This window comes from Amblyraja radiata, chromosome 39 (assembly GCF_010909765.2).
Source record: "Amblyraja radiata isolate CabotCenter1 chromosome 39, sAmbRad1.1.pri, whole genome shotgun sequence".
NCBI classification, from domain to species: Eukaryota; Metazoa; Chordata; class Chondrichthyes; order Rajiformes; family Rajidae; genus Amblyraja; species Amblyraja radiata.
The window spans coordinates 13,292,401-13,314,122 of NC_045994.1; the positions used below are offsets into that span (position 1 = coordinate 13,292,401).

A 21,722-nucleotide genomic window follows, 5' to 3' on the forward strand; every position below is an offset into this window, starting at 1 on the left:
CACATTGAATGGTGGTGCTGGCTTGAAGGGCCGAATGGCCTACTCCTGCACCTATTGTCTATTGTCTATAATGCCGACGGACTGAATACCCTAATTCTGGTCCTACGTTTTATTGTCTTATAGAGGACATGGAGAAGATTGTGTAGGAAGAAATTACACATGCTTGTTTACACCAAAGATAGACACAAAATGCTGGGGTAACTCAGCAGGTCAGGCAACATCTCTGGAGCAAAGGAATAAGTCAGGGGTGGGGAACCTTTTCATGTTGGAATGCCGCATTAAGTTAGCTGTAATCTAATAAGGCCGCATCCAAGAAACTTCAATAAGATATACTTCAAAATGTACATTATTTTGTTAAAATAGCCCTCATGACTTACTAATGTTTTAATTGTGGCCGTCAGTCGGGGAGGATTATTTCGTTGAATCTTCTTTTACTCTTTGGTATTTTAAATAGGTTCATTTTAAGATAAAAATAAAAATAATAAGACGAACAAAAACATATTAATAAAAATAAAAGGATTTGTTCTACAAAATTTGGATTCATTCAAAAGGCTGCACTTAATGGCCTAGAAGGCCGCAGGTTCCCCACCCCTGGAATAGGTGATGCTTCAGGTCGGGACCCTTTTCACCAGAAATGCTGCCTGACCCACTGAGTTACTCCAGCATTTAGTATTTATCCTTGGAGAAGATTGTCAGGGATTACCGTGCGGATACTTGCCATTGGATGCTTTGACTTTGCAGAAGTTTCACCAACCAGAGAGCAAAGGCACAAATTATGTCACCAGCATCCAATCATAAAGGTAACATTCATCTATCCCGCATTAACATGAGCCGGCAGACGCTGTCTATATAAGTCAGGAACGGCGACGTGTTGCGTTTTGTGCCTGACCGTTACGTATTACAATGCCTGAAGAGAAGAAAGTGGTTTCGAAGAAAGGCGCTAAGAAAACGTTAAATAAGGCTCCGGCCAAAGGCACCAAGAAGCGGAGGAAGGTGAGGAAGGAGAGTTACTCCATCTACATCTATAAGGTGATGAAGCAGGTCCACCCCGACACCGGCATCTCCTCCAAGGCCATGAGCATCATGAACTCGTTTGTGAACGATATTTTCGAGCGCATCGCCGGCGAGGCTTCGCGCCTAGCCCATTATAACAAGAGGCTGACCATTAGTTCCCGGGAGATCCAGACCGCCGTGCGTCTACTTCTGCCCGGGGAGCTGGCCAAACACGCCGTGTCTGAAGGAACAAAGGCCGTGACCAAGTACACCAGCTCCAAGTAAAGGTCCGCCATAACGTATCGAGATGGGGGGACAAACCCTCTCAAAACAAAGGCTCTTCTAAGAGCCTCCCACATCTTCGTGGTAACTAAGCCTGCATCGCTGTACTGTATGTATACCTTTTTGTAACAAATGAAGGAACTTGCTGAATCGTTCAGCTCACAGTTCATTCCCCGTTTCGCCCTCTGAAGTGGACACTTTTTGTAAAAGGCGGCTTTATTGATCTGTGGTGTGTCGTGTTCTTGATCGTGCCCAATAAAGCGAAATGTTGTTTCCAATACGTTCTCCTAGTAGCAATTAATTATTGCGAAAATGCAGTTTTTCGTCGAGCAGCAGAGATACGGGAGCATTAAACTGACTGTCAAACACACCTACACATTGCCTTTCCATCTGTTTAATCGCCTCTTTCCACCCACCTATGTTTAGGGACCATTTACAGTAGGCAGCCAGCACATAGGTAAGCTCTGGTTATTATGGGCCACTTTATAACCGATTTTGGTTGTAGCGGATGGACCTTACGGCTTCCATCAGGGCAGTTTGTCCATGGCCAATTCTAACCCACATCGCCTCCCAGGTGGCTGACCTACTGACCTGTACTACCAGGCCAACCCAGCCTGCACCTCCTCCCTGACCCACTTCCAGGCCAGACCTACCGCCCTTCACCGCCAGGCTGGGCTGCCAATGCCAGCCCGCACCTCTCCATCTGCATCCAGGCTGGACACTGCCACCACCTCCGCCCCACTCAGCTTCCTCGGACACTTCCTGGTCACATATGCCATCGCCACCACTGATCTTTACCTGAGGACCGCGACCATTGACTCTGCCGATCGTCGCCTCTCCCCCGGCCACCAGAAGGCCAGGGCCATCAACTTAGCTGGATTCCAGGCCCAGTTCCAGACCGAGAGCCTGAAGAAGAGTCTTGACCCGAAATATCACCTACCCATGTTCTCCAGAGATGCTGCCTGACCAGCTGGGTTACTCCAGCACTTTGTGTCCTCTTGTGTATAAACCAGCATCTGCAGTCCTTTGTTTCTACTACTTGTGCAATGATACTCTATTACTCAGTAATTCTTTACTCGGTTACAACAGACAAGCAGTAATAACAGACATTATTCTCTCCTCTCCCCCGTCTATGGTCCATCATAATGAGGGTTCTGCATGTGAGAGGGAGCCAAGTCAATCAAAGGGAGAAGATGCAAACTCCATACAAGATGTTCTGTAACATAGTTCATGGGATATGGGTACCTCAACAGTTTACTGGCCATCTTAACTGCCCCCAACCTCCCTCAGTACCAACAGGTCCCATCCACATCACCTTGCCTTGCCGGGAGCCCAGAATAACCAATGTGCTTTCTTTCTGTCAATGGTTGAGTTTGAATGTCCCATCAGATAATATAACAATTGTTACATTTGGCAAGTTATACACACTTGAGGTTCACTTTGCCTTGCCTACACTGGGGGTATTCATCAATATCAATTCCTTTGCCTATTGTTGCACGGTGCTTTTCTAAACACTGAGAGATCTGCCTCCATTACCACACATCATTCGCACCAGTGTCTTCCAGATAAGACACCTGTGTTCATTTCACTGTACTTCATTGTGTATGTGACAAATAAATCTGAACATTGACTATTGAGACTCTAGATAAAAATATTCATGGAGTTATAGATCATAGTCAAGCAACAAAGAGACAGGCCCTGTGGCCCACCATGCCTTTGTTACCATACCAATATACATTAATCTAATTTACCTGTAATTGGTTCATGCCCTTCTTTGCCTTGGTGATCACTTGCTCCAGACTTTTTTCTCAAGACCCCTCAAAATTGACCCAAGTTAAAAAGGAACATGTAGTGTAAAACAGCAAGATGTAGGAAGGAACTACAGATTCTGGTTTACACCGTAGATAGAGTAACTCAGTGGGACAGGCATCATCTCTGGAGAGAAGGAATGGGTGCCGTTTCGGGTCGTGCCCCATCATCAGACTCCTTTCGGTCCTCTCTCCAGAGATGCTGCCAATCCCAGTTACTCCAGCATTTTGTATCTATATCGACAGGCTGATTTTAGTCATGACACAGATGCAGATGAATTATCACAAATATCACCCAATAATCGGCAAATAAATTATCACCACTAGTCTCAATCCTGGAGACTGAAAGAATAACACTTTAAATGCAGTCACTGTCAGCGATCCCCCCAGCCCTGAAATTGATCTCATTCACAGGTCTTATTATTTAATTGAATTCTTGGTCGACCGACACATCTAATCCTTTGTGCATTGTTGGCATTGCCGCAATGATAGAATAATAATAAAAAAGGATAATCCCCAAATAAATTAAATATCACTCCAAAAATCAAATGCCCAGATTCAAGTACATGGTTGCAATCTTCCAAATATAGACTGAAATGAAAGTTTAATATACAATTGAATAATACAGTATCAATCCCAACAGTAAGCTGACACAGTACATAATCACAATATTTCCTACATGAATGGAAGATACAGTATCAATGCCTATTGTGTACAAAGATATAAAATTTGTGTGCCTTTATCAGCTGAATGATACAATATAACAATCTCCATCATATACACTGTGCTACCACTCAAATAGTGACATAACTTGCACACTTTGATATGCAAGTATATCCCATGGACTGTACAATGTGCACTAAAATCAATTAAACATTAATTAAAATCTTACATTACACAGCTTAAAATATATGGTATACATTGCAATAATGATTATCGAAAGACAAAATTGACACAATTCAGTGTAATAGTAATGCATCTTATGTTCCCAATGATGGAAGATAATTACAATTTTACAGGGCACGCACATCATATGGCATCATATTGTCCTATGGCAGTTTCATGTTCTACAACCTCCTCATATCATGTAGTAGTAACAAGGAACTACAGATGCTGATTAATACACAGAAGGACACAAAGTGCTGGAGTAATTCAGCAGGTCAGGCAGCATTTCTGGAAAACATGGATGGATAGATGACATTTCGTATTGAGACCCTGACCTGCTGTTACTCCAGCACTGTGTGTTCTCACATCATACTACCTAAAACCCATTCTAAAACATGCATACGATATTAGTAAAAAGTTACAATCTAACTTGACAGCATTGTGCCTTAAGGTATGTTTCAATCCCAAGAAGCAAACAGAAGGAGACATTCATATCGCTGGGGACATCCGAGGTTGGTGTGAATCTGCTTCACCACTCTGGAGGAGATATTTCAGGTCATTGTCCATTCTAACAAGCAATAAACCAAGGATATGGATACAAGGAACTGCATATGCTGGTTTACGAAACAAAGACATAAGGTGCTGAAATAACTCAGCAGTTCGGGTACCATCTCTGGAGAACAAGGATAGGTAATGTTTCAGGTCTGGACCCTTCTTCAGACTGATGTGGGGGGAGGGCTGGAAAGAAAGCTGGAAGAGAGGAGGGTCACAAAGCCTGGCAGGTATTATGTTGATACAGGTGAGGGTTGGGGGCCATGGGGGTAGCGATGATAGTCAGATGGTGGACAAAGGTTAGAGATGATTAGACTATGTGGGAGACAAAGGGATCAACCAATAAATAAACCAAGGAGATCCAGAGCTCCAAACACCCAATGGAATCATGGATTCTGCCCAACATACCATTGTAAGGGGGAAAGGCAGTAAATAAATACAATGGCCTTGGGTAAAATTCCACAATGTTTGTGCAAAGCACTTAAAAAGACACAAAAAAGCTGGAGAAATTCAGCGGGTGCAGCGGTATCTATGGAGCGAAAGAAAAAGGCAACGTTTCGGGTCGAAGCCCGAAACGTTGCCTTTTTCCTTCGCTCCATAGATGCTGCTGCACCCGCTGAGTTTCTCCAGCTTTTTTTGTGTACCTTCGATTTTCCAGCATCTGCAGTTCCTTCTTAAATACTTAAAAATACACAATGTTTTTGTTTTCAAAAACACACTCACCAACAACCACTCTGAATAAAGCTACACACTAATTTCTCTAGAATGTTTCACTGCTTTAATGTATGAGAGGGCCAATCTTCACAAATTCATGTTCAATGCTCAAACTGAAACAATGTTCATCAGTCGGCTTTTGGAAGTTGAAACATACAGAATTTTTTTTCCAAATAAATCCTTTGAAAAAAGTTGCAATAAAAAAATTAAAAAAAGTTACAATAATTTGACAAGACAGGAATTAGTGTGATTCGATAGCTTCAAAATCTTTGCTGATAATTTCCTGTCCTTTAATAATGCCAATAATTTGTGCTCACGTATTGCTCAAGCTACTGAATCCAACACAGACAGGAACAAGCAGATAGAAGGAACTGCGGGTGATGTTGCAACGAAAAGTCACTAAGTGCTGAAATGGACAAAACAATAATGTCCTAGTGTAGCGGCACCTAGTGGTTCGGCCACTCCTCCTATGCGAATCCTCGGCAATCCTGGGAAGGTGTCACGAGATATATTGGGGGTGTGCCCTAGTATATAAGTCCTGACCTTCCCTCTCTCGCTCTCTTGCTCTTCTGCTTCCTCTCACTTCATGTGTGTGTCCTGCCACCGCAGCAGGAGCACAACCGAGCCCACGAGGCAACAGCCTCTCAACAACTACGACTATTATGTTAAAGTGTTAAACGTCCATGTATTTGCAACCTCCAATGCCCGAATAAAGAATCCATTTATTCACGACGTTTGCGCCTCTACACTAGCCTCTTTATAGGAATGCTACCCAGAAACACCAATAGACAATATACAATGTACCATATACAACACCAATAGACAATGCTGTCTTAGGGATGAATCAGTGTGTAGCCTTTGACAGGGTTATTACTACTCGAGTCTTCAAAGGCTTCACAACTCTTAACTGAGTGCAGTTGTTAAGAAAGTGGAATTGATGTGGTCATTCCATTCTGGATGAAAGAGGGGGAGCTGGGTAAGTGGCAGTTCAACTACAGAACAACACAGCAGTGGGATGGAGTCCATACCTTGTTGACAAGGTTTGTAAATACAGAGCTAATTATGTTCAGGTTACTATGAAGGTTCAGTGCTGTTTCTGAACCTGTCGGAGCTCTGTAATATCCTGCAGTGATCCCACAACACACTAGATCACTTAACCAATAATTGCTTCCACCTTATGAGGATAACGTCACCCTCATTTTATGTATTGTCTAATCTTTCCTTCGCTCCATAGATGCTGCCTCACCCGCTGAGTTTCTCCAGCTTTTTTGTCTACCTTCCATTTTCCCCAGATAGGGTGGTCTGAAACCACTGGCCACTCAGACATGGGGCAAGCTTTTTAGGACTGAAAACAGACACAAAATGCTTGAGTAACTCAGCAGGAAAGGCAGCATCTCTGGAGAGAAGGAATGTGTGACATTTCTAGCTGAGACCATTCTTCAGACTGAGTCAAGGGAGAGAGAAACTAGAGATATGGAAGGGTAAGTTGTGAAATGACAGATCAAAGATGATAGTGATCAAGAAAATGTACAATGGTTCATTGTTGGCTGAGGAGAAGATGACAACGAGGCATACAAAGTAAAATTAATCAGGACAGCGAAAAAAGAGAGAGAGAGTGGGAGGGGAGAGGGGGAGAGAGAGTTAGTTAAGGTTAGAGAAATCTAGACTGAGAGAAATCTGAACATTTGGACTGATATGAGGAGGGATTTTTTGACAACAGGGTTCACTAACACTGTAGACAATGGAAGCTAAGTCATTGAACATGTAAGGTGGTGATAAGCAGATATCTCGACACAAAGCACCACTAGGTTTGGGGCTATAACAAGAATATGGTAGCGATCATGTTGAATGGTGGAATGGCTTCAAAGGGCAGAATGGCCTTCTCCTATGTAACCACTGATAAAATAGTTGTCTGAATGTCAATCAGATTAGTAGACGACAAACTACTGTGTGTCATGTGCTTCCTGGCCTTTTATACCTGAATTATGGACTAGTAAACTCCTGCCCATTAATAGTCCTGAAAAACATGTTCAATGGTCATTCAACATTCCAATAATACTTCCATCCAATAATACTTTCATTCACTGATGTCCGATACTCAAGATTGTAGTACCATAGTTAAAAGCAGCCACCCAAAAACATTAGACTTGAAAACAATGAAATACTTTATTGCTTATGCAACTATCAGTAGACCTACTAAATTTACCTTTATCAAGTCCTCTAGCTGCTCCAACACGAGACTCCCTTGTGGCTTTGCTCAAGGGCTGGCAGTTACTGTAGCTCGGTCAGGGGGTGGAAAATGCTCAAGGGCGCCGGTCCCATTGAGCTCGAGGGGGTCTGATCGCCGACTGCAGATTCAATGGTGCTGCTGCAGGAGCAGCTGGGGCTGGAGGAGATGGCGGGTGAGCAGACGTGCTGTTATCCAGAGAGGGACCAGCAAGAGCCACTCCAGCTGGCTCACTCAGATGAGGCCGCGACTCATTGACCATGCTGCCATTGACCTGCGGCACAGCAGACTGGAGGAGGTCAGAGATGTTACTGAAGCCCCTATCAATGCGCCCGCCCAGCCTTTCTAAACTAGTGGATATGGTGCAAGCCAGGGCCTGAATAGCACCGGTTTGAGCCTCAATCAATGACGCCAGTGTGGGTGCCACAGGCTCCTGGACAGAGGGCTTCATTGCTGCGTCCATAGAGTTGGCAACACGCTCCATGGTAGACTGGAGAGTAGTGATGCCCTGCGCCAAAACACCACAAAATATAGAAGCAGACTCTTCTACACTCTCAGACAGGGTGAGACAACTCTTGGGTAGACTGTCCAAAGCTTTGAGCAACTGATGATGTTCATGGAAAAGCTTTCTTTTAAAGGCAGGGCCGGTTAAATCTGCATCTTCATCCTTTTCGACATAGCTGGGACCAGAGGTTGCCCTTGAGTCATCTGTCTCCTCTACAGTCCTTTCCTCTATAGACAGCTCCTGTTCGTTACTGCCGAATAATTCATAGTGTGCCGATCCATTCAGCTGAGCATCCATGCCACTGGAGATGTTCATGTCAGTGGTGATGTACTGGAATGACGGGGCTGGCGACTGTGCATCTTCTGTAAAATGTCCCCCCTCCATCTCCTGCCTCATAAAGCCTAGGTAATGTGTCAGATCTGTAAAGAGGGAGAGGGACAAGAATTAGCGAGCCCTGGGATGGTCAGGTAGTAACAGCACACAAACAGCTCAAGGATGATAATGCTGCCTGTGTGATGAGTTAAAACAGCAGATAAGAGAAATAGGAAGGTACCCTGTGGTACTTGGCCTCCAGCCTTGCCATTCTCGAGGTTTCTCCTGCTGTTTGGCCCAATGATGTCCAGGGCTTCCTGCTCCATCTGGGTGAGATTTAGAATGGAGGCTGGCCGTTCCTCGCAGCTGGTTCTTTTCCTTCTTTTGTGTGCCAACTTCTCCTGCAGAAATAGTGGGAGTGAGTTAGTGTTTCATTGTTGCAACACATTACCCAGATGAGCGAACCAGCTGCATGCAGAAGGAATGACGCCAGTTAACTGAGTATACACCAAAGATTATAGAGTGGAGCTCCGCTCTATAATCTTTGGTGTACATTGCTGTATCATGTGCATGAAAAAAAAGCTTCCCTTTATTTACTATCGTTTGACTCATCTTTGCAGCTTGTTAACAGTTTCTGTGATGCAAGAAGCAGATGGCCAATTTGTGTGCAGCATACTCTATAATGACAATGTGATAGTGACTAGACACAAGGAAATGCAGATGCTGCTTTACAAAAAAGTAAACAATTGCTGAAGTAATTCAGTAGATCAGACAGCATCTCTGGAGAACATGGATAGATGATGTTTCGGGTCAGACTCCTTCTTAAGATAATTACTAGATCGCTTTTCTTCAAAGTGCTGTTAATCATAGCGGAAAAGGGAAAAGCTTCCAGTCATAACTCACATCGGTTCCAAAGCTTAGGTAGATGAAAATGCTGGAGAATCTCAGCGGGCGAGGCAGCTGAGTTTCTCCAGCATTTTAAATTACCTTCGATTTTTCCAGCATCTGTAGTTCCTTCTAAAACATTGTTTCCAAAGCTTTGTCATCTTTAAGCTTGACTATAGAAACAGATACCAGGCTGATTGCCCATTAAAAAAAAACCATTTAATGTATTTGAGGGGTGGAAGATTGCAACCTTCAGGTGGTCCGCCCTGTTTCAACTAATGCAATCAACTCGACGTGCACAAACGGAAGATCAAATAGAACAAGTTGTCCAACAACTTTAGGCTGTGCACGCCACACGAAAGAAGAAGAAGAAGAAGAAGTATGTATTTGAAATCATCAAAACCTCTTTGTTTTGTCTCATTCCCAGTTCTGATGAAGGGTCTTTGTCCAGAATCATTAACTCTGTTATTCATTCCATAGATGCTACCTGATTTGCTCCACCTTCCACCGCCCCCACTTTACCACCTTCATCGCTCCATCTGGCTTTACATTTCACTCCCCCTCTACTTATCTGACACCCTTTAGTTTCCTTTTGATCTCTCGCCTTTGTCCACCCATCTCTCATTTACCGGCTATAACTTGCCAATCTTTGTTCGCCCCCTCCTCTTTCCAGCTTTCTCCCCACTTCTTTCATCAGTCTGTAGAAAGGTTCATACCCAAAAGGTCATCTGTCCATTCCATCCACAGATGGTGCCTGACCCGTCAAGGTAGTCCCGCAATTTATGTTTCAATCAAAATTGTTCCTTTTGCCATCTTCACTATCAACACTGAAATCATGTGTCTCAGACTTTCTGCTGGCTCTCAGTGCAATCCCATTCCCCCACATATCCTTGCAACCTTCCTCTCTCACATGGCCATCAACTCCACCCAATTCCTCCACCATCTCCCTACACTTGCGGAAATTTAGTGACCAATATTGCTGCCAACTTTTGGAGATTGCGTGAAAACCAGATCACCCAAGAGAAACTGATCATAGGGAGAGCATGAATGTTCTTCACAAATAGCACCAGAGATCGGGATTGAACCTGTTTTGTTGCAGATATCAGACAACGGCATTATCTGTATATTACTGTCGCTCCCTGCAGTCCTTATCCCACGATACATCAAATCCAATTCACACATTGTGCTTGACAATTCAAATGAATGCTGGGTCAGTAAAATTTGACTTTTAAATTTCTCATCCTTATTTTCACACCCTTCATTGGTGTCACTTCTTCACCTGTTCTACAACCGCTAAAATATCTAATCTACTATTCTTACACTCTTGTACTCGAGCATGATTGCACTTATGCATGTCTTTTTACATACAGTTCAGTAAAATAATTCTATGCACAAGTCAGTGGATATTTCTAAGGCAGAGATAGATAGATTTTTGATTAGTACAGATGTCAGAGGTTATGGGGGAAGGCAGAAGAACGTGGTTTGGAGGGAGAGATAGGCCATGATTGAATGGCAGAGTACACATAATGGGACGATTGGCCTAATTCTATTCCTATCACTTATGACCTTATGACCTGAAGAAGGAATTAGATGAATATATGGTGAAGACAAATGTACAAGGCTACTGAGGAGATGGCGTAGGATAAGATGGCACTGTAATAATACTGATTTTTTAAAGATTGATTTTTTAAATATGTTATCTTTGTGAATTCCATTTACAGACCTATTATGCTGTAAGAATTTCATTATTCTGTTTTCAGTACATATGACAATTAAAAAGCTTTACTCTTGGTAGAAAACTAGTTCAGAAATTACCAGCTAGTTCATCTGCTGGGTTCTACAATTATATAAAGGAAGGTTACTATAAGCATTTCAAAAGGCATTTAAGGTGGAGTTTCAAAATAAACTTATTAGGAAACTGGAGCCAACATGACAAAAACAGCGAAAGCAAGCAAAAGTGCTGATTAATGCGAACTGTTGCCTTTCAGAATGGAGTGGGAAGTGCATTTCCCTCCAGGGGGAAACTGTAGTTAGAAATAGGTTTTGTCGGTTAAGAGCAGGCTGGAATAATGGGTCAGTTCAAACAGTTCTGTAGGGCATGTGGACCCACGGAAATTGGATAATTTATTAGTTTGATTTATTATTGTCACATATACCGAAATATAGCGACATTTTTTGTTTGCATACTATCCAGTCAAATCGTACTATACAGTTACATTCAAGCCATACACAAGTACAACAGGTAATGCAAAGAGAAAAATACCAGAGTGCAGAATACATTGCTACAACATTATAGCTAAAACAAAAGTGTAGGTAGAAAAAGTGCAAAGGCCATAAGGGGGTAGGTTGGGAGATCAGGACTACGTCCTTAGTTTATGAAAGGGCTGACAAAAATGCTGGAGAAAAGAAGGGCTTTTCAGTAGTCTGTCAACAGCAGAGAAGAAACTGTTCCCAAATCAGGTGGTAAATGCTTTCAAGATTTTGTATCTTCAACCTGACAGGCGAGTGGAAAAGAAAGGGTGACCAGGTGCAAATGATAGAGACAATGGACCATTGATGATGGTTTACAAAAATAGACATAAAGTGCTGGAGTGACTCAGCAGGTCAGGCAGCGTATCTGGAGGCCATTGATAGGCGACGTTTCAGGTCGGGATAAATAGGCCTTGATTATGTTGGCTGCTTTCCCAAGATATCGTGAAGTGTAGATGGAGTCAATGGGGGGTGGAGCTGGTTTATGTTATGGACATCATCCACAATCATGCAGGGCATGTATCTCACACCCTTGGGATACAGGGGACAGTTCTGAGGAAGGATCTCGTCCTGAAACATCACCCATTCCTTCTCTGCACATATGCTACCTGTCCCGCTGAGTGACACCAGCATTTTTGTGTCTATCTTCGGTGCAAACCTGCACCTGCAGTTCTGAAATCTGTCGACACCTAACAGGTTGCAAGTGTCAGACTGTGGTCCAGTGGGGTTGACCACCTGGCGTCACCCAGGCTTACCTTAGCAGTCCAGGTCAGGCCATTGAACTTCTTGCGGCATTGCAGCCAAGTCTTTGGCACCTCACTCTTGGCGTTGACGCTGTGTGCCACCTCGATCCAGGCCTGGTGCACCATCTCCCTGGGCACACTCCGGCCCTGGGAGGGGAAAAAGACCTCCCTGCGAGCCCTCACCTGCTCCAGCAGAACCTGCACTGCTCTGTCACTGAAGCGCGGAGTCCGGGGCTCGGACATGGCTGCGGCCGGCGAGGGGAGACAAGGCGGGAGGGAGGAGGGGAGAGATGGACGACGGTTGGGGCCGATGGGCGGGGCCAACACCCATCGGAAGTCCCGCCCCCACACAAACGGCCCGTCACGTGGTACACCGGCCAATGGCGGGCCCGCCCGCCCCGTCAGTCAGGGCGGCGGCGGCCAATGGGGCGCGCGGCGCCGATCCAGGCCCCGCCCACGCCGGCCCGATGTGCGCCCGCAGGAAAATTGGCCTCTCAAGATGGCGGCGGCCGGCCAGGCCTGGTCGCTGAAAGGAGTCGAGGGGCTGAGCAGATAGAGGAAGCGGCGGCTCGTCGCAGATGCGGAGGGCATATTGTATCGGCCGACAGCCTGTATAGGTCTGGTAAACGGTGCTCTGGCACTATTCCCTGCTGTTACAAAATTATAGGAGAGAGTGGGTCTAGTGGTATGGAGGCCAGTGGAAGAGAGGATAACGAAGAAAGTGTTGAGAAGGAGTGGGAAACCGTGGGAGCACGGGGTAGTCCCAGGAAGAGCAGCCGTAAAAGAAGGAAAAGCAATACTGGTGGATCGGAGAGTGAAGACAAGGAACCAGAAAAGGAAATTTCGTTAAATGTAGTGGTGAGGTTTGAAGGAGAAGGAGGAGTAAAGAAGATAGAGCCATTGAAGCTGACAAAAATAGTCAGGGTACACAAAATTGCTGGAGGAACTCAGCGGGTGCAACAGCATCTATGGAGCGAAGGAAATAGGCGACGTTTCGGGCCGAAACCCTTCTTCAGACTGATGGGGGGTGGGGAAAGAAAGAAGGAAAAAGGGAGGAGGAGGAGCCCGAGGGCGGGCGGATGGGAGGGTGGGAGGAGACAGCTAGAGGGTGAAGGAAGGGGAGGGGACAGCACAGGCTAGCCAAATTGGGGGAATTCAATGTTGATGCCATAAGGGCGCAAGGACCCCAGACGGAATATGAGGTGCTGTTCCTCCAATTTCCGCTGTTGCTCACTCTGGCAATGGAGGAGACCCAGGACAGAGAGGTCGGATTGGGAATGGGAGGGGGAGTTAAAGTGCTGAGCCACCGGGAGGTCAGGTAGGTTAAGGCGGACTGAGCGGAGGTGTTCGGCGAAACGGTCGCCCAACCTACGCTTGGTCTCACCGATGTAAATTAGCTGACATCTAGAGCAGCGGATGCAGTAGATGAGGTTGGAGGAGATACAGGTGAACCTTTGTCGCACCTGGAACGACTGCTTGGGACCTTGAATGGAGTCGAGGGGGGAGGTGAAGGGACAGGTGTTGCATTTCTTGCGGTGCATAGTCAGGGCCCAGGTTGGGGAAGTAAAGTATGCAAGAGTGCTGGAGGATGGAAGCATAATAGGGTGCAACAGTGAGGCTCAAGTTGAAAAGGCAATGAAAATGAACAAGATTGACAAAATCAAAATAATCAAAGTAGTGAGAGTGGGAGAACGGAGGAGGTCAGGGTGTAAAGGGGTTATCTATGGAATCTCTCAAAGTTAATATGAGTCAACTGGTTCAGGAACTCAGGAAGAGATGTGAATTAATTATGAGTGCCAAAAGAATGACCAAAGGAGCAAAGAAAGAGGAAACTGAGTCAGTCCTGGTCGAATTCAAGACAGAATCCCTTCCAAAAGTGGTCCATTTTGGATTCATGCGATATAGCGTAAGAGAGTACATACCCAAACCAATGAGGTGCTTCAAATGTCAGAAATTTGGGCATATAGCTAAAATGTGCAAGGGGGCGAGGAAATGCGCAAGGTGTAGTGGGGACCATGAATATGGTCAGTGTGGAGAGGGGGTCAGACCAAAGTGCTGTAATTGTGGAGGATAGCATAGTGTGGCTTACTGGGGCTGTGAGGTGATGAAACGCGAAGCTGAAGTACAAAACATAAGAGTGAAGGAAAAGGTCTCCTATGCAGAGGCAGCAAAGAGGGCTGGCCCTACAAAACAGATGAATGAAAGAAGGATCAGGAGGGAGCAAGATGTGGGCATAATGGAGACAATAAAAGAAAAAGAAAAGAGTATATGGAAAGAAAAGAAAAACCTGGTTATATTTATAGCAGGAGTAATAAATGTGACAGCAGAAGTAAAATCCAAAACAGAAAGGATCCAAATCATTGTAAAGGCTGCAGTCCACCACTTGGGCATGGCAGGATTGGTGGGAGGAAATACATGATGGTCTCAGTATCCAGGCGAGCCAAGAGTCAACATGTGTGGGTTAATAATATTAATGTTAATCCTACAATGGAATGCACGAAGCTTGTTAGCCAATGGGCAAGACTTTAAGCAATTCATAGACAGTAGGAAGGAAAAAACAGATGTCGTATGTATCCAGGAAACCTGGTTGAAACCAAGTTTAGATTTTGTTCTATATGATTATGTTGCAGTGAGATGTGATAGGGGAAATGGGGGAGGAGGGGGTTGCGCCACTCATTAAAAAAGGGATACCATACGGTATTAGGAATTGGGCAGGAACAGGAATATGTGGTAATAGAAGTGTGGTCTGAGAGGAGGAAAATAGTGGTAATAAATTACTATAATCCATGTAAGCGATTAGAGGTCAGTAAGTTCCAGGAAGTAGAAGTCCAGAGCAAATCTAATGTTATTTGGTGTGGGGACTTAATACATAATACATTATGGGGCAGTGGAAAGTCAGATAATAATGGGCAGGTAATTGAGGAATTATTAAATGATGGTAATCTAGTATGTCTAAATGATGGAAAGAAGACCAGGGTAGATGTTAGGACAGGGAAGGAGTCTGTGTTGGACCTTACACTTGTTTCTAATAGGATTGCTGCTAAATGTAACTGGGAAGTATATGAAAAGGGTACCATAGGAAGTGATCATCATCCTGTGCTATGCAAAATAAATGTTACTTTAATTATGAGTAAAGAAAACAGAAGTGGACGATGGGTTTTTGGAAAGGCTAATTGGGAGAAATTTAAGGAGGAAAGTGATAGATATGTAAAACCGATACAAGAAGAGACAGATATAGAAAGCTTTGAGAATAAATTGTCAGAAGGTATCAAAAGAGCAGCATTAGTTTCCATACCTAAAAGTAAAGGAAGATCAAAAAGGAAAGCTGTGCCGTGGTGGGACAATAAGTGTAAAGAGGCGGTGGTGAATAGAAATAGAGCATTCAGATTATTAAAAAGAACTCATAACTACCAACACATGATTAATTACAAACAGGCTCAGGCAATTGTAAGGAGGACTATAAGACAAACAAAAAGAGCATATTGGAGGAAGTATTGTGATTCAATTGGAAACACAACACAGGTAGGGGAGATATGGGGGATGATTAAAAAAATGGAAGGTGATAAAAGGGAGTGGAGTTATCCTATCCTAACAAATGGAGATCAAACTGTAGTCTCAAATAAAGACAAAGCAGAACTAATGGTTAACACTTTTAGTAGGGTTCACAGCTCCCACAACTTGTCAGATGAAGGAAGAAGAGGTAGGGAAAGAACAAGAGAGGAAAATGTTGAGGCCTTACAAAGGAAAGGTATCACAGAGGACAAGTACAATATTCCATTTAATTTGGGGGAGCTAAAGAGAGCTCTGGCCAAGTGTAAGAACTCAGCCCCAGGGAAGGATGATATTTGTTACATAATGATAAAGCATCTAAGTGAGGAGGGACTCCAAAAGATACTTGCACTATATAACAAGGTGTGGGAAGAAGGGCGAATACCAGAGAGGTGGAAGGAAGCAATCATTGTGCCTATTAGAAAACCAGGGAAAGATGCAAGTAATCCAGTAAATTATAGACCTATAGCTTTAACAGCACACATGTGTAAACTGATGGAAAGAATGGTAAATGAAAGATTAATGCATCTAATGGAAGAAAAAGGTATAGTGGCTAATTATCAGAGTGGCTTTAGAAAAGGGAGAGGTAGTAATGATCCAGTCCTGTGCTTGGAAGATGATATAAGGAAAGCACAAGTCAAAAAAGAATCTGTAGTTACCGTATTTTTTGATGTAGAGAAGGCTTACGATATGTTGTGGAGAGAAGGTCTTCTAATAAAGCTGCATTTAATGGGAGTAGGAGGAAATATTTTTAACTGGATAATGGATTTTCTCAACGGTAGAAGTATCCAAGTTAAAATAGGGTCAGACATCTCTAGTAAATGTGTAGTCGAGAATGGAACTCCCCAGGGAAGTGCGATAAGCCCGATCCTATTCTCAATCATGATCAATGATATATTTGCAAACATTCAACCAGAGATGGGGCGATCGCTCTTTGCAGATGATGGCAGCCTATGGAGAAGGGGGAGGAATATAGATTTTACCGTGGAAAAATTACAGCAAGGGATAGCCCAGGTGGAAGAGTGGGGAGGGAAATGGGGTTTTAAATTCTCAATTTGGAAAGAGTAAAAGATTTCCGTTTCCTGGGGGTTCATTTTGACTCCAGATTAACATGGAGGGTCCACATTACAAAAATAATTGAAAAATGCAAAAAAGCCATCAATGTAATGAGATGCTTGGCAGGTTTAGAGTGGGGAGCAGATGTATTATCTCTTAAACGTATTTATGTATCACTGATCAGATCCAGACTAGAGTATGGCAGTATAGCTTATGGGTCAGCATCTAAGTCAGTGTTGTCCGAGTTGGACAAAGTCCAAGCGGAAGCTCTAAGAGTCTGTATAGGAGGTGTGCGGACGTCACCTGTATGTGCACTACAGGTGGAAACTGGGGAGATGCCATTGAGACTGCGCCGCAGACAACTAATGGCTAATTACTGGCTAAGCCTTAAGGGTCATGGAGAGAACCACCCAACAAAACAGGTAGTACAGGAATGCTGGGAGAGAGGGGTGGCTCAGTCTGGAAGCTTCGGCTGGGTTGGAGGAGTTGTGGCAAGGGACATGGGAGTAGAGGACAAAGAGTTCTGCCCTGCAGTATTGTGGCCATCTGTGCCAATATGGTTACTGAACATCCCAAAAGTTGATCTGGAGATATGGGAGGCAAAAAGGAGGAACAAAAATTCAGACCTAAAGACAGAATATCATAGCCATATAAATAATAGATACAGGGAACACCTCTTAATTTTCACAGATGGATCAAAGGACCCAGTAGCTGAAACAACAGGGGCGGCTGTGGTAGTCCAGGGGATGAATGTTGAGCTTTACAAAAGAACAAATAACTATTTGACAGTATATACAGTGGAACTGTACGCTATTTTGATGGCAGTTCGGTGGATGGAACAGGTGCAACCATGCAAAGTATTAATATGTAGCGACTCATTATCTGCAATCCAGAGTATTGGGTCTGGTGCATCCCATAGGCGGCCTGACTTAGTTTATGAAATCCTGCTACTATTAAGCCAAGTGACAAGGAGGGGCAGTGACGTGACTTTGTTGTGGGTCCCAGCACACATTGGTGTTCTAGGGAATGAAAAGGTGGATAAATTAGCAAAGGAGGCTGTAAAAAAAAGAAACATAGAGGTAAACTTACAACTATCCAAATCTGAAGGAAAACACATTGTGTGGAAGAAAATAAATCAGGAATGGCAACAATACTGGGAACAGGAGACAAAGGGGAGACACCTCTTTCGCTACAAAACCGAGTGGGCATTACAGCAAGAAGAGGGGGGAACAGGTAGTATTAACAAGATTGAGGATAGGACACACTCACCTGAACAGCACATTAAAAATATTGGGAAAACACCCTACTGGGCTGTGTGAGGAATGCCATCAGCCAGAAACAATTCAGCATGCCCTAATTGCATGTAGGAGATGTGAGACAGAAAGAAGATTTATGATAATTGAAATGAGGAAAATTGGATTGACAGAAATATCAGTAAAGAACATTCTAGAGTGTGGAGGAAAAGGAAAAGGAATAAAGTTGTTGTTTGATTTCTTGAGGGCCTCTGGCCTTATAAAAAGGATATAATGTAAAGACATGAGTACTGTGGAATGAAGCCAGAAGGTGGCAGCAATGCAACATTGTGGATGCCGGCTGCCGTAAAACTCCGAAGAAGAAGAAGAAGAAGGCCTGGTCGCGGCCGCTAGACGTGGCCTGGACACCCTCGTGTGGACCCCACTGGGCTGGTGAGGGTGGTTGCAGCTTTTATTCTCAGGTTAGATGCCCGCAAGGGAGGGAAAATCTGCCTGGCCAGAGGCCGCCAATGAAGGAAACACATAGACAGAGAGGAGTGAGGGGGTGGAGATGGAGATAAGGCAGTGGTCGTGGTAGGGGAGAGAAAAGAAAGGGGGAGGGGAGGGAATGGAAGGGGGAGGAGGAGGGGAGGGAAAGAGGGGGGGGAGGGGAGGGAAATGGAAGGGGAGATGAGGAGGAGATGGGGAAGGTAAGAGGAGGAGGGAAGGTAAGAGGAGGAGGGGAGGGAAATGAAAGAGAAGGAGGGAAAGGGAGGGGGGAGTGGTAAGTGAAGGAGGGATAGGAGGCGGGGTTGCAGGAGGAGGTAGGAGAATGGAGGGGATAGAAGATGAGGGGAGGAGGAGGAATAAGAAGGGGATGGAAGAATAGGAAGGGGAATGGGTGGATGGAGGGGATAGGAGGGGGAATAAGAGTGGAGGGGTTAGAAGAGAGGGAGGGGCATAGGAGGAGAGAGAGCAGAAGATAAGGTGGGAAGAATGCGATAATTAGGAGAGTAAAGGAAAGGAGAATTGGGTAGAATAACCTGGTAGAGAAATGTCCAATCATACAAATTGCTGAATAAATATTGGAACATACAACAATAATTAACTATTTAAAACAATTATCTGACCAGAAGAGGAATCATTCCGTGAAATCAGAAGTTATAGATTGGCCCTGGATTTAAAATTGCATCATGAAGAATACAACCTGAAACATCTCAGTAAAACACAAAGTGCTAGAGGAACTCAGTGGGTCAGGCGTCATCTGGGAAGGGAATGGACAGGCGATGTTTTGTATCAGGACCCTCTTCATACTTTCCTTCCACAGATGCTGCCTGACCCACTGAGTTTCTCCAGAACTTTGTGTTTTGCTCAAGATTCCATTATCTGTAGTTCCTTGTGTCTCCAACTTAAAACACTTGCTCAGTGGTGTGTCAACTGATAAGTTTGTTTTCAGATTTCTAGAGTGGAATGTAACATCTCTGCCTTATGACTCAGTAGCAAGAGTGTTAGCTACTCAGCCAGCATTCACATACTGATCATCTGTGGCTGTCTCCTGTTCAATACATGGCCCACTCTCAGACCTTTTGTTGACTGCTCTTCAGTTAAATGCACACTCGATTTCCTGTAAATATAAACAACTAGTTATCATTAGCTCTTCTAACACAGCATGGCTGTACTTGGAGTAAGTTGTGTTATTTTTGAAGTTGTACAAAGTGTTCCATTCTTGGACATTGATAGATGGTTTGGAGTGTAAAATTAGTTTCATTATACAATGCATAAATTCAGACAGTTTACTGTTAAAAATATATATTTTCAATCAATGAAAACTTCCAATCATCCAATAGTGAATATTATTGGAATTCAGGCAATATATTTACGCTATGTCAAATGACATTTTTCAGCCCCAAATATTCTACTATGGAAATACTTGAGAGGTGACTGTAGAGGGTTGAGCACCTTAATAACCACAGCTGGAATAATCTTATACTGTGTCCTTTCCCCACAAAATATATGTGGCAGCTATAACTAAGTTCAGTGTGTCCCTCAACATATTTATTTAACAATCTAGGCCATTCCAGACATCGACTTTATACCAACTCACAAGGCAATCCAATTCCAGCACAATGATGTTTGCCCTATGACCTATTCTCTCCACATTCCATTCAATTTCTCCCAGATTCTACCAATCGCCTACATACTAGAAGGAATTCACAGTGGCCAATTAACCTGTAACATATAAATGAATACAGATGATTGAGTAAAATGCATCATGAGTTTTATTACATAGTGTGTAAATGAAGACAGATGTTCTGTGGGTGTTAAGTATGAATTCTTTGATTAAAATGTAAGTGCAGACAGATGTTCTCTGGTTGTAAAGTCTGCACCGTTTAGCAGCAGTAACTGCAGTAGGATGTTTTGGCTTACAGTGAGTTCCTTCATGCAGTGCTTGAATGCAGACAGATGTTCTGGATTGTAAAGTATAAGCTGGATTATGCAATATATAAGGGCATATGGAAATTCTAGTGTGCGCACAGATCTGTTATACAGCAAAAGAAAACAAACTGATGGAGGAACTCAGTGGGTCAGGCAGCATCTGTGGGGGGGAAATCGACCGACGACATTTTGTGTTGAGACCCATCTTCAAGACTGCGGAAGAAAGATAGATGGTAAAAAGAGGCAATGAGATGGGCTGAGACAGCTGGCAAATGAGAGGTGGGGACACAAGAGATGCAGATGCTGGAATATTGAGCAGAAGGAAACAAAATGCTGGAATAACTCAGCTGGTAAGGCAGTTTCTGAGGAGGGAAATGGGCAGCCAATGTATCTGATCAGGATCCTTCTTCAGGGTCTGCAGAAGGCACATGGTCCAAAATGTCGTCTCTCTATTCCATAGATGCTCAGTGACAAACTGAGTTCCTGCAATACTTAGTTCCACCCCCACCCCCCCCCCCCCCCCACAACATCGGGAACATGTTCCCTGTAGCGTGTCCAAGCCCTTAAAAATCATATGTTTCAATGAGATACCCTCTCATCCTTCTAAACTCCAGAGTGTACAAGCCCAGCTGCTCCATTCTCTCAGCATATGAGCATTTGCTCAGCATTTTCCAGCATCTGCAATCTCTTGTGTCTCTATTATGCAGCATGCAGGGAGATGTTCTGGGCTGGTAAAATGTGAGTTCTATCAAGTAGTATCTAAGTACAGACAAGTGTTCTGGGTTCATAGCCAATGAGTACCATCAGGCCACGATGTTCTGGGGTCATAGACATCAGTTTTATTATATAGTGAGTAAGTGCAGGTGAATGTTCTAAGGTCATAATGTGAGTGTGTTAATGGACAGATTTTCCTGTCTTTCATGCAGTGCGCTCCAGATAAAGATATTCATATGTTCTGGCCGGCTACGAGTGAGTTCAGTTATCAGTGTGTGAGTAACACCAATGTTCTTGGGTAATTATGTCTCACATGTGCATGCAAGTGTGCTGGGTCTTTACGACCCAGCAAATTCCATTACACCTTCTATAACTGAAGACAAGGCAGCTTTTGGTCCGTTTCCTCCCCGCTGACTCTGCAGCAGTTTGCGCAGAACATCGAACGATAACAGTGCAGGAACAAAGGTTTTGGAAAAATAGTTTGGCATTCCTTAATCCTGAAATGATCAATAGCTTGCAATGTTAACTATTATGCTTGAAATATTTGCAATTATGCTTGTGATGTTTTATTTAATGCCC

At 43.9% G+C, this 21,722-nt stretch overlaps 2 protein-coding genes across 2 annotated transcripts; one reads left to right on the forward strand and one right to left on the reverse strand.

Annotated features, from left to right (window-relative positions):
- The first annotated feature begins 852 nt into the window (after positions 1–852).
- On the forward strand, positions 853–1,553 carry LOC116967520 (histone H2B 1/2-like). Its single transcript, XM_033014162.1, has one exon. The coding sequence runs from the start codon at positions 904–906 to the stop codon at positions 1,276–1,278; it is 375 nt and encodes a 124-aa protein (XP_032870053.1). The 5' UTR covers positions 853–903; the 3' UTR covers positions 1,279–1,553.
- A 5,828-nt stretch (positions 1,554–7,381) lies between these two features.
- LOC116967519 lies at positions 7,382–12,467 on the reverse strand. Its single transcript, XM_033014161.1, has 3 exons — positions 12,169–12,467; positions 8,520–8,679; positions 7,382–8,385 (listed from the first exon to the last, which is right to left on the reverse strand). The coding sequence occupies exons 1-3, from the start codon at positions 12,397–12,399 to the stop codon at positions 7,538–7,540; spliced, it is 1,239 nt and encodes a 412-aa protein (XP_032870052.1). The 5' UTR covers positions 12,400–12,467; the 3' UTR covers positions 7,382–7,537.
- Between the last annotated feature and the right edge of the window lie 9,255 nt (positions 12,468–21,722).